We start from the raw sequence: 17,119 nt of genomic DNA on the forward strand, positions 1-17,119 counted from the left end.
TCTTTGTTTTAATTATCAACTATTGACTCTTCATTAATTATTAAGTTGGGTCAGTTCAGGACAAAACCTCAAATGTTTTGTTTTTAAATAAATAATTAAATATTTGCCAGAACTTTAAAAATATTAAATCATCATACAATACCTTAAGAGTTCAATAAGTATCAGCCAAATACTAGAGATCCATAATTGTTTAATATATGGACTTAGACGAAGCCACATCCTAATTCGAAATATATAAGTTTTGATGAACAAAAAAAAAAAAACAATCAGAAATTAAATTAGTATAACTTATATTCGATTTGTTTAGATCTGGAACTTGCAAAAATGCCATCTCACAGATTAGTGGACATATAGCATCTTTTGAAATGCTAATATGTGTACTGCCATGGACCAAATCTAAAATTTATCGATAAAAGACATAGAATTTAATAATTTACTTTTCTGTTTTATAGCAAGACACCGTTTTTTATCATCTCTGATAAAGAATTAGTTTGTTTACTCTCTTAGAATAAATGCATATATGCAGACTTGCCACAGTTTTAACATTAAATATTATTCCCATTTACAAAATAAAGAAACACTGAATTCTCAACAACATAAACTTTAGTTAATAGTAATTAAATTTTTATATAGTAATACAGAATATGTACATAAATATAAATCATATGTACAGATATGTAAATATTACATACATAACAGATAAATTAAATTTAAATTTAAATTCTTATTAAAAAAACTGGGGTAAAGCTATACCCGATTGTTATATATATGTATATATAGATTCTCCTATGTGGCAACCTCAAGTTTTTACACTTAAAAATACGAACATACATATATTTTCATAAAAAACAACATCTACTGATAACAATAAAAAATTATGAATAAAAGAATAAAAAAATATATAAAACACGCTCTTTGCTTGTCTAAGACTTTAGTTTGCTTCGCGAACTTTTGTATCGTCTACACACATCGCACACAGCTGTTTAGCAACACTATAAATTTTTATTAATAATTTTACTAAATACTACAGACTAATAAATTTTGAAAAGTTTTTCTTTAAATAGACAATATATTTTCATTAAAATAAATATATACATATATTTATTTCTTTTTCGTTTCTGTAAAAAAGTAAAATAAATAACTAAAATGGTACGTGTTATAGAAGATGTTTTTGGAACAGCTATTAATCCATTGACCAAACAATCGGAACAAATCAAACGCTTTACTCTGCAAAATGATATGGAAATGAAAGTACAAGTGAGTATAATTAAATTTTATTTGCATCAAGTTTAAATATAATTTTGCACACTGTTCTAACAGATAGATTTATCAGATTTTTTTTACAAAATACTTGAGTACCTTTTTAAAATTTATAATTTTTTATATTTATTGTTTACAAACAATATCATATGTACACAAATTAAACACCTAATAAGTAAACAAATAGAAAATAAAAATTCGTTCCATCTTTAGAATTCTGTCAACGTTAAATTGATTGATAAAATGTTTAAAAACGAAATTCATATTGAACTTTAAGAATTTCATTTTAGACCACCATTGTTGTTGCCATTTATAAGTTTACTCATCAACATGGACATTATTTAATAGATTCTTGGGAAGAAAAAGAAAGAAAAATGAAAAAATAAAAATAGAATCGTTAAAAAGTTCAAAAGAAACAACATTCGTCAACTAAGTATTCAACATTTACAAGTTTATTCTTGGCTAGAGATTAATTGTTATGACACACTTAGTTTTATATTGACAATAAAAGATTTAAAATCTTTTACAATTTAAATTTTCAACTAAATACTTTGTTAAGTCTTGTTAAAAATCTACAAAAATTCCAAGAAGTTTATTTTCTTTTCCAGGCATGTTAAATAAGAGGGACAACTAAATTAAATTTATTTCCGTTACTACAAAGTTGTATTTAAAGGACAGAAATTAACAAAATTTATGTTTATGATTGAAAATTTATGCTTAAAGACTTCCATGTTCTAAATGTCATTTTAGAATACAGTGTTAACGTTCATAAATACGCAAATTTTCGACGAGACAGGGTTATAATTAAAAATAATACATATATAATAAAAATTTAATTAATTTTGGTTTATTTACAATAAATTTCCCTTTTACTTGTGTTCTAAACACAAAATAATACAATAATTTTGTCTCCCCTTTTTCAAGGGGAAAACATAATCAATTTGATTGATTGTAAAACTGTTAAAATGACAAGATTGTAAATTCATAATACATTAGTTTAGAAAGCAGTCACCCATTAATATAAAAAAAAGACTGTTGATTATTATTTTCATCTTCTTGTTAAAAAATTCATATTCATCCTTCACCTTATGCTTGAAAAATTTTTAAATTTTATTTATTAAGCTAAAAGTATTACGAACATTTGATAAAAAGATATTTCTTCTTAAGAAAATAAAACAAAATAAATATATTTCACTACGTCTAATCCTCCAGTGTATAAACGCGGAATTAAATTTTAAGATTTCTTCCTACGTCATAAATTCCTTCCTCCCAAAAGACAAACAAATTCAAAGTGAAACCCAACTTAACCAAACCAAAACACCACAGCCAATTTTCTAACCACTAAACACAACATTTTAAGTTTTTACCCGTACATTTCCTGCTGCAGTTTTATTTCGGTATTTCTTGTTGTTTTATTTTATTATTAGTGTTCTTATTTTTGTCTGTTTGTCCGTCTGTCTGTCGCTATAAACCTGGTAGTATATTTAATGGATTTCTGTTTTACATTTTATATTTTAGACAAAATTCTACACTTGACTTCTTAACAACTTTCTTAATTTGTTTCTCACTTTTTCCCTTTTAATTTTTTGCATGATTTCCCATAAAATGTGGCAACAAAAATACTTTGTTGTTGCACATTCACACTTAAAATTTCTTGGAATATGGTAACATTATCAAATGATGCTGGTGATAACGATTATGACTGTGATAATAAAAAATACCTTCGCACTGCTGGCTGTTGGATGGTCATTCAAACACTGTTCCATTTCTTTTCATAAACTGAAAACAACAATAAAAACAACACGAACAAAAAAACAAACAGGTTATTTCTTTGGGTGCCACCATAACTAGTATCCAAGTACCGGATGCAAATGGGCATGTGGATGACATCGCACTGGGTTATGATGATATTGCAGGTTAGTATCACTATCACTGATTAAACAGACCTTTCGTAGAAAAACATCAACAACAAGTTGCGTGGCAATATTCTTTATGTGTTAGAAAAAGAACTGCAAGAATGAAAAACAAACAATGTAAATGGAATTCATACTCTTAGTCGTACACATTAAATTCCTTAGAAATATGTGTCACCATTTCTGATGTTTTCCGTCACCACACACAGTGGTTGTATTTTGATTTCGAAGCGAAGTTTTGTTTTTTTTTTTCAATCAACTTTTGTCTTTTTAACCCCCCAAAAAGAAAACTACAAGTAATCAAATTGAATAGGAGCGCTTATCAGCAGATTTACCATAATGTAAACTGATTTCATGAAGTCTTTATGATATTTTAACAGCAATAGATATTTGTTTACGAGTAATTTTGCTAACCTTGTAGGAAATCTCTTAATCTCTAAGAAAATGTTTAAGTAGAACTGTAAAAAACAATATTAAACATTTGTTATTCAAATTTCAATAAATTGATATAAAAAACTTTCGTAATATATTAATATTACACATTCTGATTCAAAGACGATCTAGCTATGTCCGTATCTCGTTTTCTGTTGAGAGCAAATTAAGAACATATTGTTTTTTTAAATATGATCGATATTTTTTCATAATAAATTTTCCAATTTCACTAACACGATTTTTCTGAAACATATCTATCATGAAGAATGACAATTTCCAATTGGGTTTCTTACATTATGAAATTATGCCTTTAATTCTTTCGAAGGCATAGTGAAATTTTCTTGTAGACATGTAAATATATGTATGTATATGAAAAGTGAAATAAATGCTATAATTATTTGATAAGTTTTGATAATCATTGTAACCTTACCGAATTATTAACCATTCAGGCAACTGTGCTCGTAAAAAGTAAGCAATGAAACAAGTATGTATGTATATGTGTGTGTAGTATGTTGAATGTTGGTATGTTGTAATTTTTATGCTTACACTAACAAAAACTATTATTACAAAACAAAAAAGGAAAGAAATAAAATGAAATGGTAAAAGAAGAGCCAAACAGAAAAAAACGAAAACTTTTTGTTACAATTTGTTACGAAAAGTTTTTCTACCATTACTTTTAGTCGCTTAGTCACGAAATATGCTGTGAAGAATGATTATAGTTCTTTTTCTTTTCGCTCATTTTTTGCGAGCGCCCCTTTCCTGCTAGTAGTACTCTTATGTCGGGTTCCTATTTTTTCTAGTTTCTTCAACTATTTTTGATGAACAGTCATATTTTTTCTTGTCCAACTACTAGTGTTTTATTTTACGACTAAAACTTTTTTGGTATCCTTTGTTGATTCTCGTATGGTGTTGGTTGGTGTTGCATGGTGTTTCGCTACGATACTAATATGTGGAGCATAGAGTTTGCATTTGGTTGGTAAAAATCATTCAGGTTTAAATGATGATACAAAAATATTATTGATTTACATACACAACACACACTAGCAGCATAAATTAACTTGAGTTAGTATATGTGTGGATGCGGACTCGTACAATGGAGATTGTATGGGGATTTATATATAAACAATATTTATGTATGAAAGTTTGTGGCTTACATGAGTGCTCACATGAACATGTGTATATTTGTATATGTTTGTATGTTGCATATTTGCACAATCATCTATGAAATATTATGTATTTATGGCTTTAGCAGTAGCAGTAGCAGTAGTAGTAGTAGTATTGGAGAAACTTAGACAGACACACCACACCCAGTTGCACTGAAACTAAATCAAAAGATACACTTTTAAAACCATATACATAAATATACATTTTTTTAGTTTGTAAAATCCCATATTTTTAATGCAAGTTTCTCTTTAAATTTAAAATTATGCAATTATTCACTTGGCAACAATATGCTGCTTTAATCATTCTACTAGCATGACTTGACAGAGAGTAAAGATGAAAAGAAGAAAACTTAATAAATAACTGAAATTCAGTTTTTAGTCAACTTTAAAACTCATAATAAATTCATTTCGTATTTGTTCAAAAAATGTTTGACACTTTCACAAACCCCAAATCATGTTAAATACTTTAAGTTTAATGATCCTTTCATCATTCATAGTAATACGAGTAATAAAGAAACATTTTGTTGGTTTTTCGTGTTGTTGTTGTTCCGACTCCCTCTTAGCCAATTTGCTGCTCTTAAGCTAATCTTATCAAATTTACATTTATATTTTCCCTACTAAACTCAACCCCTGAGAAATTCCCTACCACTACTTAGAGCATCAAAAAATAACAACAACTGCCAATATAAAATCCAACAAAATAAATCCAAAAAATAAAAACCGATACGGCAAAAAACTGTTTTTAACAGAGTTCACTTACACACAACTCAACTCATCTTTTGTACAAATCTTTTCGACAAATACTTCAACCAACATCTTTTTTTACTCAGAACACAAATTTGCACACACATACACATGTTCCACATACATATCTATCTATGCACAGTATCTGTGCATGTGTATGCATGATATTAGTAGTAAGTATTTTTGTTCAATCTCCTGTTGTTTTTCTCTCGCCCTCGCCCTCTTTCTGTCTCTGTCTCTATGTCTGAGTCACAATATCTCTTTAGTTTACTATTTTTGCAATCAGTTTTCCAGCACAACAAACAAGAATGAAAAAACATGGCAAGACTAATTTGCACTGTTTATATCCATGCACTTCCTAGATTTTTGTAAAAACTAATTTTTCCGATGTGGGACTGTTTGTGTGCGTGTATTTGTTGAGAAACACCACCACAGCTGGTAGAACGGACGAACAAACAAACAAGAAAATATAAAATAGGGAGGAGGAGGTCACTCCAGATGCAAAAGTACACTTGAGGGCTAAACATAAAGTGTCACTTTGTGAGTGCAATGGCAGCAATGAAGACACGCTTGCCAGCCATCTGAAAATGTCTGATGATGACGATGAACATAATGTCAAAGAGTCAATTTTTGGCTTTTACCACTTGTGGATCTTGGTTGGAATGGAGCGGCAAAGGGACAGGAAAACATAATAGAGATGGACAGAAAGAAAAAGGAATTTCCGCCACACACTCAAACAATCACAAGTATGGAGATGCTGGTCGGTCGCTCGGTTGCATGTTTGTGGGTTACAAACACAAAAAATACAAATAAAAACAAAATGATTTGTTGTTACAGCTTTTACCCATCTTTGCTTTTTTGCTGCATAAATACATATAAGTGTGTGCAGAAAAAATTTTACTAACAGTAAAATTATTTTTATGACAAAGAAGTTTAAAGACTCATACTTACATACATACAAACGCGTACACAATCAGCAGAACTAAACCCTGCCAAACGACTGGTGGCAGGCAACCTTTAAATAAAAAACAAATTTCTTTTTTGTTGCGATTCATTACCAACGCCACTTCTACCGCCAACAACATCATCATCACTTCTACCACCGCCAACAACCACCATCGCCGCCAAGTTTTTACAATGACCACTTCCGTTGCAATACAGCTAAAAGTTGCGGTTTTGCCAGCGTCAGTGTACATTATAAACCACTTGTTTTGTTGCCTTCTGGAGATGTGCAACATCAGTAGAAAATGCGAACACCAACACAAAAAAAGAACAAGAAAAATTATTATAAATCAGAAACAAAAAAATACAAAGTCCCATTTAACAACGGGGTTGTGCAACATTTCAAGTTAATTTTTAAGAATTTGTAGTAAATGTATTAGTACATAGATTAGCATACTTTCATCTACATTACATGCATTACATACTCTAATTATGCACCTTCAATGACAGTATTTAAATATGGGGGATTTCAATTTTTAAATAGTTTTTCTACAATTAGTTACATAGATGAGAAGAAACACATGTTTTGCAAAAATGTAAAAAAAATGTCTGAACTACTATCCAATAGAACTAAATTGGTGCAAATTTCATATTCGATATTTTATATACATATATTTTTATAAAAAATCAACTACCGGTTTAACATCAAAGTAATGGGTATTAAGTTACTTAATTAGTTAGTTTGAAAGGTGGATATGTATACATATAATCCGAAGAAATACACCTACATAGGTCTCTATCGGGCCTGTTATGGGCTCCTTAACCACTGCCTCGGTCTACCAGACTGGAACACTAACCACTAACCGGAGGCCATTAAGTTACTTAAATAATTCCTTGCATTCCTTTACATTTCCGTGTTAGGCTCTATTTTGTTCAAAATTACTTTGTTAAACCAATATTTATATCCCTACCTTGAATGCAAATGGAATGGATTAAATTTATACAAATTTATAAACTGACTTCGTTTAAAGTTTTCACTACGTGCCAACGTTTGAACAACTTTGCTAGTACAGATACACTCAAAACACAATAATAAATGTAACTAAACTATATAAATGTCTATGTTTGTGCTCTCGTATGCTTACACTTTTTATTAATTTTTGTGTATGTATGTGTTTAGGTTACCAAACTTCAAGTAATCCATATTTTGGTGCAACTGTGGGTCGAGTTTGTAATCGCATTGCCAACGGTCGGATTCCACTAAAGGGTCAAGAGATACAGGTCTCTCGTAATTTCAACAATAAACATCAATTGCATGGTGGTTTCATTGGCTTCGACAAGGTCCATTGGCAGGTGGAAGCCGTACACCAAGATGGCATAACACTCAAACACTATTCACCGGATGGTCATGAAGGATATCCGGGCCAAGTAACCACAACGGTGAAATTCACATTGACCGAGGACAATTGTCTACACGTACAAATGCAAGCTGAGACAACTAAAGTTACGGCTGTCAATATGACAAATCATACGTATTTCAATTTGGCCGGACATGTAAGTATTCACATTTTATTATCATTATCGTCATCGTAGTCATCATTTTATTTTTCTTTTTGTTTTTCTTTATTTTTCTAAATTTTTCCCTTTAGTTTTTGTTTTTTTTTTTTTTTTTTTGGTACTTGGAGTAACAATTGCACCATATGTTTAGTTTAGTTTTTAGTTGGGTTTTGTCCGTTGTGCTTAGAATGATTGAGTTGAGGATTATGTTTGGTACATTTTCGTCGGTCGGTTGGCTGGTGGCTGCAAAATGAAATGTTGCAAGAGGAAATAGAAAATTCAAATGATATTGAAATTGAAATTGTCGGAAGGAAATGTTTGGATTTTTTTTTTTTTTTCAAAAAGAAAATTTGTGAGTTTGTCGGTCGGTATATGTAAGCAGCTCAAAAACAAGAGAATAAAATAAGAAAATCTTTAAAGGAAATAAACGTGTTAGGTAAAGACACATGTAGAATTATGGAGTGATTATAAAAATGGATCACAGGAAATTTAGCAGAATGAATACTGAGTAGTCAAATAAAATTAGTTGATGATATAACAACTAAAACGTTTACATATTTATTTGCTGACATTTTCTCTTGATATTATAGAATATAAAAAGTTTAAAGTGCAATGATTTATATTTGTCTTGTGTAAACATAATGCATTATTAAATTTTTATATTTTTGTAGGGGAAATATTTTATTTGAAACGAATGTATGGTTAATGGTCAATTTAAAACTATAACATTGTTAGCCGATAAAGTTTCATAATGTAGCTCGCAAATTAAAAGTTCATTATTCGTATTCACAAACGATTTTTAGTAAATAAAACCAGTACATTATTCCAATCGCTCTAATTTTTATATCATATTATATTCGATATTAATTGAGATAATAATTCCAAATTAATTTCTTTATTTACTTCCCTTGGATTTATTAGAATGCCGGTCAAGAAGCCATATTTGAACATACAATCATGATTAAAGCAGACAAAATAACTGAAACTGACGCAGAGTCCATTCCAACTGGTAATTTTAAAAATGTCGAAGGCACTTTATACGATTTACGTACAATGAAAAATTTAGGGGAACAAATAAAGAAACTTTTGCCTGCCACCAATGGTTATGATGACAACTATTGTGTGGAAAAGAACAGTGATGACACAAGTGTCAGCTTAATAGCCAAGTAAGTATGAAAAGAAAATGAAATTGAATTAATGAACAAAAACAAAATAATAAAATAAAATTCAATAGAGCTTATCATCCAAAAACCGGAAGATGGTTAGAAATTGCCAGTAACCAACCAGGCGTGCAGTTTTATACAGCAAATTATATGCCCGATACAACAAAAGGAGAGGTAAGTTTTAAATTTTTATTCGTATTTACTATTTTTTATTTTTGTTGTTGCGTATTTTAACTAAATGTTAATTTAAATATGATATTTGTAAAACATGTGCTAAATGAATAGAAAATAAAGTCTTTCGTTTAAAAACTTTATTATTTATTTGTTTATTTATGTTTGTAAATATACATAAACAAATAGGAATAAATGTATGCATATGTTTGTGTATTAGAGAATATTTTTGCAAATTTTATTTCATTTTTATTCATTTGTTCATTTATTTGAGCATGTACAATAATAAAACCCTTGTAAACTAAAGAAAAACTTTTGAAAATTCATATGATGTCGGAAAGTATTTCTATATGAAAAAACAACACAAACCCCAATCAAATGAAATTAATTAAAAACCACCATCTTCTCTCTCTGTCACTTCCTTTTGGAATTTTTCTCTTTCTTTCTCTAAGCCACAAAATAATGTATTTGTTTTAATGCAAATGTTTATTTGTATGAAAAGCAAAAACGAAAAAAAGTACAATAATAAAGTTGGCTAAATAAAACAAACTTTGTTGGAAAACAACAACAAAAATACCTTCAGCAGAAAACCAAAGTTATAGAAAAATAAAGTTAAGCTTAAATAAGTGCAATTTATTGACCAATGATGCCTGAATACCGTTAACTTTTTTCCTATTTCTCTTTCACACTCATACACTCTCCCCATTTCATATAAATATATATTTTTTTGCTTTTGATTTTTAGATGCCCATTTAAATTTTGTTTTTATTCATTCATTCATGTTTTTTGCCAGTTTGGCACGCTCTGGTGTTAAGTTAGTCCTTTCGTTTGTCCTGCCAGTCATTCTTTCCTTGCTTTCGTTCATTCATTCGGTTGTTAATTTGGTTCAATCGTTTAATTAAAAACTTCAGTGCCTTTTTTAGTTCTGTTTCTGTTGTTGTTGCTTTTCTGCTGATGTTCGTCTTATTCTACATGATTTTACTTCAAAAAGAGCATAAATGCTTTTTATGCACGGTTTAATAAGTTTTTAAAATGTTTTTGTTATTATTGACTGGCGTTTTACAAGCAACAACCAACATCAAGGTTTATTAGCGTGTTGTAAAAAGGAGGCGTTTAAATACTTTTATGGTTAATTAGTAATTTTGTTTGTTTTTGTATTCTTGTTTTCTTTAGGAATAATATGAATAAATTTGATGTCTACTTATGTAGTATATCCATATTAGGGCTATAATTAAAAATGTTTCAACCATACATCAGTGTTTAGTTTATTAATATTCATCGATTCTGAGATTTTTAAAAAGATTGTTCCTCGGGACAAGAATGTCTAAGTGCTTAACGTGAACACCTGCCTTGACGGCCTTATTTCACGGTGGTCTTTTTCATCCACTGGGTAGACTTGGGACGGTGGTAGGCCATCCGTCTATGAAGAACTCAGGTGGCAATCTTTGTAAATGGATGTGTCGGTCCATGTACAAGCACTTTGCTGAACTACTCTTGCCATAGTAGCCCCGTCCCAATGCAAAACCCGACAAGTAAAAATCAATCAGGGGAAAACAATCTTCCAGAAGGTAACCACCCTTTAGATGCCGTGATAGATTGCATTATTTAAAATGCAATCCCCTTCTATTAATGACCCATTCCAGTCCATTCCATAACTTTCTAAAGCCCGCGCAACCACACTACTGAGATGGTCCTGTTGAGTAGGCAACAGCACCTAAAGACGTATTTGGTAGACCGAAATACCCAGTCAATAAATCAGGATCACTCTGTATGTAAGATAATGTGACAAAGGATGTAGGAATTTCCAAAGACAATTCGAACCCGATAAGTGCCCCGACAAGTTGAGTGGTGAACCTCAACCATGTGCCGCGAAGCATGAAACAATATGCATCCTGTTGAGATGGCAACAGCATCGAGAACTTCCCTGAAGTAAAAGGTCTACTAAATCAGTACTAGTCCCCTGTCGGGCATAGGAGTCTTTCCCGATCGTTCACCAACTTACATCAGTTAAATTCTCACAGACAGGCAACTACCAAGTGTCAACCTGAAAATTCCCCAACCTATACTGGCTACCTACTACGCGAAGAGTAAAAGATACTCAACGGGGGTTCAGCAATCCAACATAAGTTGCTCTGTCACATCACCCAGTGACATCTATTGAGATGGCAACAGCACCGGAGAGATAATCCGGACATATATGGTCAGTCCTTAAACCAACATTCTCTCCCAACAGCCACTACGTGGATCTCGAAGGAACCTCAACCAACTGACCAGCCAGGACAAGTCCTGCGGGCAACTGGCCACCCGTAATGCCATTTCAATTAGAAGTTTTTAAAATCTTTTCTAACTGCATTGTTCATTAAACATAAAACATTATTTTCGCATCATGTTATGAAATTTGAGCAAGCTAATTATTTAACTAATGGGAGATTTTACCAATACAGTAACAAGATGGTCGCTTATTTTAAATATTAAGCAATTACTTATCATACTCTTTTATAACATAACATCCCGAAAAAGTTGCTACATACACAGACACTTTTTTATTACCTTAATACATGAGTTGTTTTTGTATAAATTTATACATACATACATATGTATAAACACTTGAAAAAATATGATAAAGGAATAAAAATTCTTGAGTTCGAGCTTTTGTTCAAGGTAATTATTGCACAAACAAAAATAGTAGTTAAGCAGTATAATTTCTGAACTGAATTCAAGTAAATTATCTCATAAATCTAATTTTTACAAATTTAAAATTTCTTAGAACATTTAACATTGTTTAACAAATTAGGATAACATTTATTTACTTAAATAATTAGGAAAAATCTATTGGACGGTTTTATAGTTCACACTAAAGGATAAAGTTTACTTAAGTTATGAATATTTCATATATATAATTTTCGAAACTTAAGTATACTTTGTTTCCCTAAGTATAAACTGTAAAACCCAGCCTAAAACTTTAAATAGGTATTTAAATTTGTTTTATACATAAACCATTGATATTCATTAATATTTAATAGGATTATTGAAGTAAATATACAATCTAAAATCTAACCAATACAAACTTTATACGAGCAATTTAAGCAATAGCTAAGTCAACTTATTTATTACGGAAATTTAAAGAAACCCATTATGAAGAAGAATCTTTTGTGTAAATCTTAATACCTTTGTGATTGGTTAGTTCAATAGATGAATGGATGATGTATGAATGATGAATAAATGATACATGCATCAAAATACAAAATCACATTAATGATTTTATTTTAAGAAGCAAAACGCAAAAAATAAAATAAAGAATGAAAATATCTATACAAATATTGTGAATGTTGTGTACGAAAAAATTAAATTATTCATAAGTTATTTATGCTGACTACGCATACAAAACACAAAATAAAAATTAAATTGCAAACAAAAGAGGAAACACAACAGAATACAGTAAAATAACAATGGTAGCAAGAACAACAACAGGAGTACATACATATATACAAATACAAACAAGCAAGCGAATATGAAAAATGTCATCATAAACACAAATGCAGACATATATACACTCACACGATATTCCTCTATTTCCCACAAACACAAATAATCAAACTTACATGCATACGTAAGTATACATACATATATGTACATATGTACACAAACACATGCAACTATAATAAAAACTCACGTGCCCAACATAACGTATGAGCATTTTACAATTTGATTTTTTATTAAAACCAATTGCAATAAAAATCACTCATACGACAGGGACAGTAGCGAGTGCATTGTTGGGGTGAATGTGCATACATATGTATGTATGTATGTATGTATGTATGTATGTATGATGTGCGTTAGGATGACACTAAAAATGCTTTAAATTTGGACCAAAGGGAACAAGTGAGATTTTCACTTTTTTCCCTTTTAAAAATCTATTAGATTATTATGAAAGTTATCTTAATAATTTCTTAATTTTAAGCAAATTTCAAATTTGTAACTGATGGTAATAACCACCAAACAAATTTGAAATAAAGTTCAAAAAGATTTTAAATTGTGTAATTATAATCTCCAAATATCGATCATTCAATAAAAATATAAATAGATTTTATTTCATCAACGATCGACTTCTTACATTTTTGTAATTTTTTTTTTTAATATTCATGAATTTTAATGTATTTTCAGAATATAAGCTTTTTATGATACCTTAGAAATTCACAATATTTTAGGTTATATTGGCGTTATAACGGTATGTTAAGTAATTTCGATAATGGCACTTCAACGAAAATTATTTGATAAATGAAAAAAATATGCATAGAATAAATAAAGCCGTCATTTAAGACATAACGGAAATAAGTTAAGGAACCATACCGACTAGAATTTTTTATAGCTATAAGCGTTTTTTGGTGATATAATTATTAAGTTTTATTATCCCATGATAAGTATAAATAAAATTTAAGATGCTCCTAGTCCCTGAAAGCAATATGTAATTTTATTTTACTTATTTGACTTCATATAACTGGGGTCATCCTAATCTTCATGTGCGTTTGCTGACTCATTCATTTGTTTGTGTAAAAAGATGAGACAAGTAAACAAGCAACAATATGAAATTGTATTTTTAATTTAAAGACGAAGAAAAATACTTCAAATACAAATATGTATGTATGTATACATACATACACAAACTTTACGTACATATGTACCAGTATACAAACTTTATAAGCAGTTCGTATCAAAAATAATCGAATTCTATTTAAAATTCAACATTTTACATTTTTTGACAATTATGTTTATTATTAAAAAAACATGTAAAGTAATGCATTTCGTCTGCCTCTTCCTTAAAGCCAAAATATTATTAGAATACATTTTAACCACAATATTGCACTTTAAATAGCATCATAATACGATGCTATGTATTCACTTTTCATACTATAAATGAAACCACCTTAATGTACATACATACATATGGATACATATGAGTATGTTTATGTGTAAATATGTATATACAGATATGTACATGCATATTTACATAAACAAGATTTTGACCAATTCCGCAAGTTACAATTGCATTTACTGCGATGGGAAAATAAAAAGCCAATAAGTCAAATTGTCTAGCTGTTTATGTTGTCTTCTTGGCCCTTCTATTTTGTTTTATCTTCGTTTTACTGTCTTTCGTATTTAATTTTTTTATTGCCAAACACTGCAAACAGCTCACGTAATGTATAAAATGCATGTTTTATTTCTCAAATGGCAGCAAAGACAACAGCAGCAGTACAATGCAACTTGTAGTAACAAAAGCGACAAAAGGCAAAATAAAACAACTTGTTGTTTCAAATGTTTTTACAATTGTCATTGTCGCTACTTTTGTTGTTAATGTTCCCGTACATGTTATTGTAGCTGCATTCTGCTGTTGTAGTTGTTGATGATGTTCGAAAGTATTTCAATACAAATTCCTTGTTTAAGATCCTCTTTTTCACTTTAGCTTCAGTCTATATATATACATATATGTAAGTTTGTGTGCGTATATGCATTTTTATGTATGCCTTTACTTGAGCTTGTTTTTTCAAGTAATATGTTTGTATTTGTTGAAAAGAGCAAAAAAGCGTACACACAAAAAAAAACAAAAGTTTATGCCTTAAAGGAATTGAAATGATAAAAAAACAAGTAAAACAATGCTTTTTCAAAAAAACTACAAAACAACAATAATAACAACAACAGAATAATATTAAGTAGAAAAACAAACAACAACTATAATAAACATTATAAACAATTGTGTATGTAAGTAAGAATGTAACCACCATGGCAGTGAAATGCTATAAAAAGTTTAAGGCTTATGTGCAGAGAATCCTGCCAAACAACCAACAGCCATTTAAACAAAAAGCAAACGCATATACTCACACACATTCCCAAAGTGCAAAATAGAAGAATGGGAATATTTTCACAAATTGTAATTGCTTAAAATTGCCTGATGTTTTGTTTTAACACTCGCTAAAACAAACAACTACAACAGCAATACAAACATAATAATTATTATAATCATAAATATAAATATGTAATTTTATAAGGACTAAAAGGAAAAGAAGAATGGAGATAGAATGAGGTTTGTTTATCTTATCCATTTGTTTTATTTAAAAACTACATTATAAAAAGGTTTTAATGTGGCATTGAAAATTTCTCAGAAACTTGAACTGAATTTCCAAAAAGGAAATTAAATAGATTTTAAAGTTACTAGTGCAAACACGAAAATTTCAAATTTGAAATTATGACAATCATGTTGTAAATGGTTAATCTGTTTTTAATATACGCTTTTATAGACTACATTCTATATTCTTCATTATGTAACTAAATTTGCAATAAGAAAATAATCAGTAAATTGTTTATTTATTTATATTCGATTTGTTTTTCAGACACCCCTACAAGGCAAAAGTCAGGCCCAGTATGTTAAACAAGGTGCCTTTTGTTTAGAGACACAAAAGTATCCCGATGCTGTCAATCATGTAAGTTTTCAATATCATTGTCCATTGCCCATAAGGAGCAAAAGCAGTAATAGAAAAACAAAAACACTAGCAACACCAATAACAATAACAACAATATGGTACAAACACAAGCAGAAGAACGTTTAAGCAAATGAATATCTTGCATAAAGTCAACAAACGATGGGAGGGATAGATGAGAGCAAAACAAAAAGAACAAAGACCAAGATGAGGAAGAAGACATGAGTATTAGGGAAACAAGAACTTGCCATTCAGCCTGTTTGCCCTACAAATAGACAGTGATATCTGGTTATTGTCCTTCTGTTGTCGTTTTCCACTTCCATAGACTTTTAAGCAAAATTTTGTTAACTATTCATGGGTTACAACAGCACCAACAACAAAAAGAACACTCCTGAGGTGCTAAAGTCTATTTTAGCTGTCAAACACTGACTTATTGTCTGACAGGGTGTAAATCCTGTAATTGTTTGCTGTTGATATCCTTAAGCAGCAAAGTGTACACACCATCACACACATGCAAATATACATACATAGAGGCTGTTCCCGATACCACCACCTTCTCCTCAAAATTACATCATTTAAATATCTTTTCCATTTTTCCTACACACAAAAACTTCATTTTCTACACACATAGTTACTTACTTGTATTATAATACAACAAGGACTAAATCTATAGCTGCATAAGGATTTCGTTGCTCTTTTTTATTTTATACATACAATTATACGTAAATATTGAAAATTTAATTTAATCAATTTCTACCATGTCCCATTTCAGCCCAATTTCCCATCGATCATTTTAAATCCGGGTGAATGTTATAACCACGAAGTGATTTACAAATTTGGCACATGTCGTAATGGAGGCTGTAAACATTGAGTCAAAGAAACGAAACAATCGAAAAGGAGGAAAAAGCACGAAATAAACAAACATAGAAAGAGAAACAACGAGAGCAGTGCGGCATGTCAAAATAGATTTAACCCTAATGGCGACAAAATTTATTGTTTCATAATTTATGTTGACCTTCTCGTACTTTTAAACAAAATCCAAATAAAAACAAAAAATATACACACAATTACGCAAATATATAAATTTTATTTTATTACTTTATTATTAATATTTTATTAAACTGTGTTTTTATAAAATCACAATAAAGAGATTCCAAATACAAAGTAATCTAAACATTTTCATAGGGATTTGAGTAAAAATTTAATCTGATTATAACGAAAAGAATTTTTGTTTATAGAACTCTGAATGATATTAGATATATCATGAGATAGATCATCAGTCTGTCTAGGGAAATATGTAC

General features: G+C 29.8%; 1 protein-coding gene across 1 annotated transcript; it reads left to right on the forward strand.

Annotated features, from left to right (window-relative positions):
- The first annotated feature begins 935 nt into the window (after positions 1–935).
- Positions 936–16,898, forward strand: LOC119606829 (galactose mutarotase). Its single transcript, XM_037960465.1, has 7 exons — positions 936–1,257; positions 3,083–3,176; positions 7,635–8,008; positions 8,933–9,177; positions 9,246–9,348; positions 15,732–15,821; positions 16,591–16,898. The coding sequence occupies exons 1-7, from the start codon at positions 1,147–1,149 to the stop codon at positions 16,687–16,689; spliced, it is 1,116 nt and encodes a 371-aa protein (XP_037816393.1). The 5' UTR covers positions 936–1,146; the 3' UTR covers positions 16,690–16,898.
- The last annotated feature ends 221 nt before the right edge of the window (positions 16,899–17,119 follow it).

Source organism: Lucilia sericata, unplaced genomic scaffold (assembly GCF_015586225.1).
Source record: "Lucilia sericata isolate MDLA Ls3-8-SP2 unplaced genomic scaffold, ASM1558622v1 Contig000018F_arrow, whole genome shotgun sequence".
NCBI lineage: Eukaryota > Metazoa > Arthropoda > Insecta > Diptera > Calliphoridae > Lucilia > Lucilia sericata.

What these genes read in the sequence shown, in the direction of transcription:
- LOC119606829 (XM_037960465.1), top strand. Translation starts at nt 1,147, where the DNA reads ATGGTACGTGTTATAGAAGATGTTTTTGGAACAGCTATTAATCCATTG. An exon ending in GGGTTATGATGATATTGCAG is followed by an intron (nt 3,177 to 7,634) that starts GTTAGTATCACT and finishes GTATGTGTTTAG; the next exon opens with GTTACCAAACTTCAAGTAAT. An exon ending in AGTGTCAGCTTAATAGCCAA is followed by an intron (nt 9,178 to 9,245) that starts GTAAGTATGAAA and finishes AAAATTCAATAG; the next exon opens with AGCTTATCATCCAAAAACCG.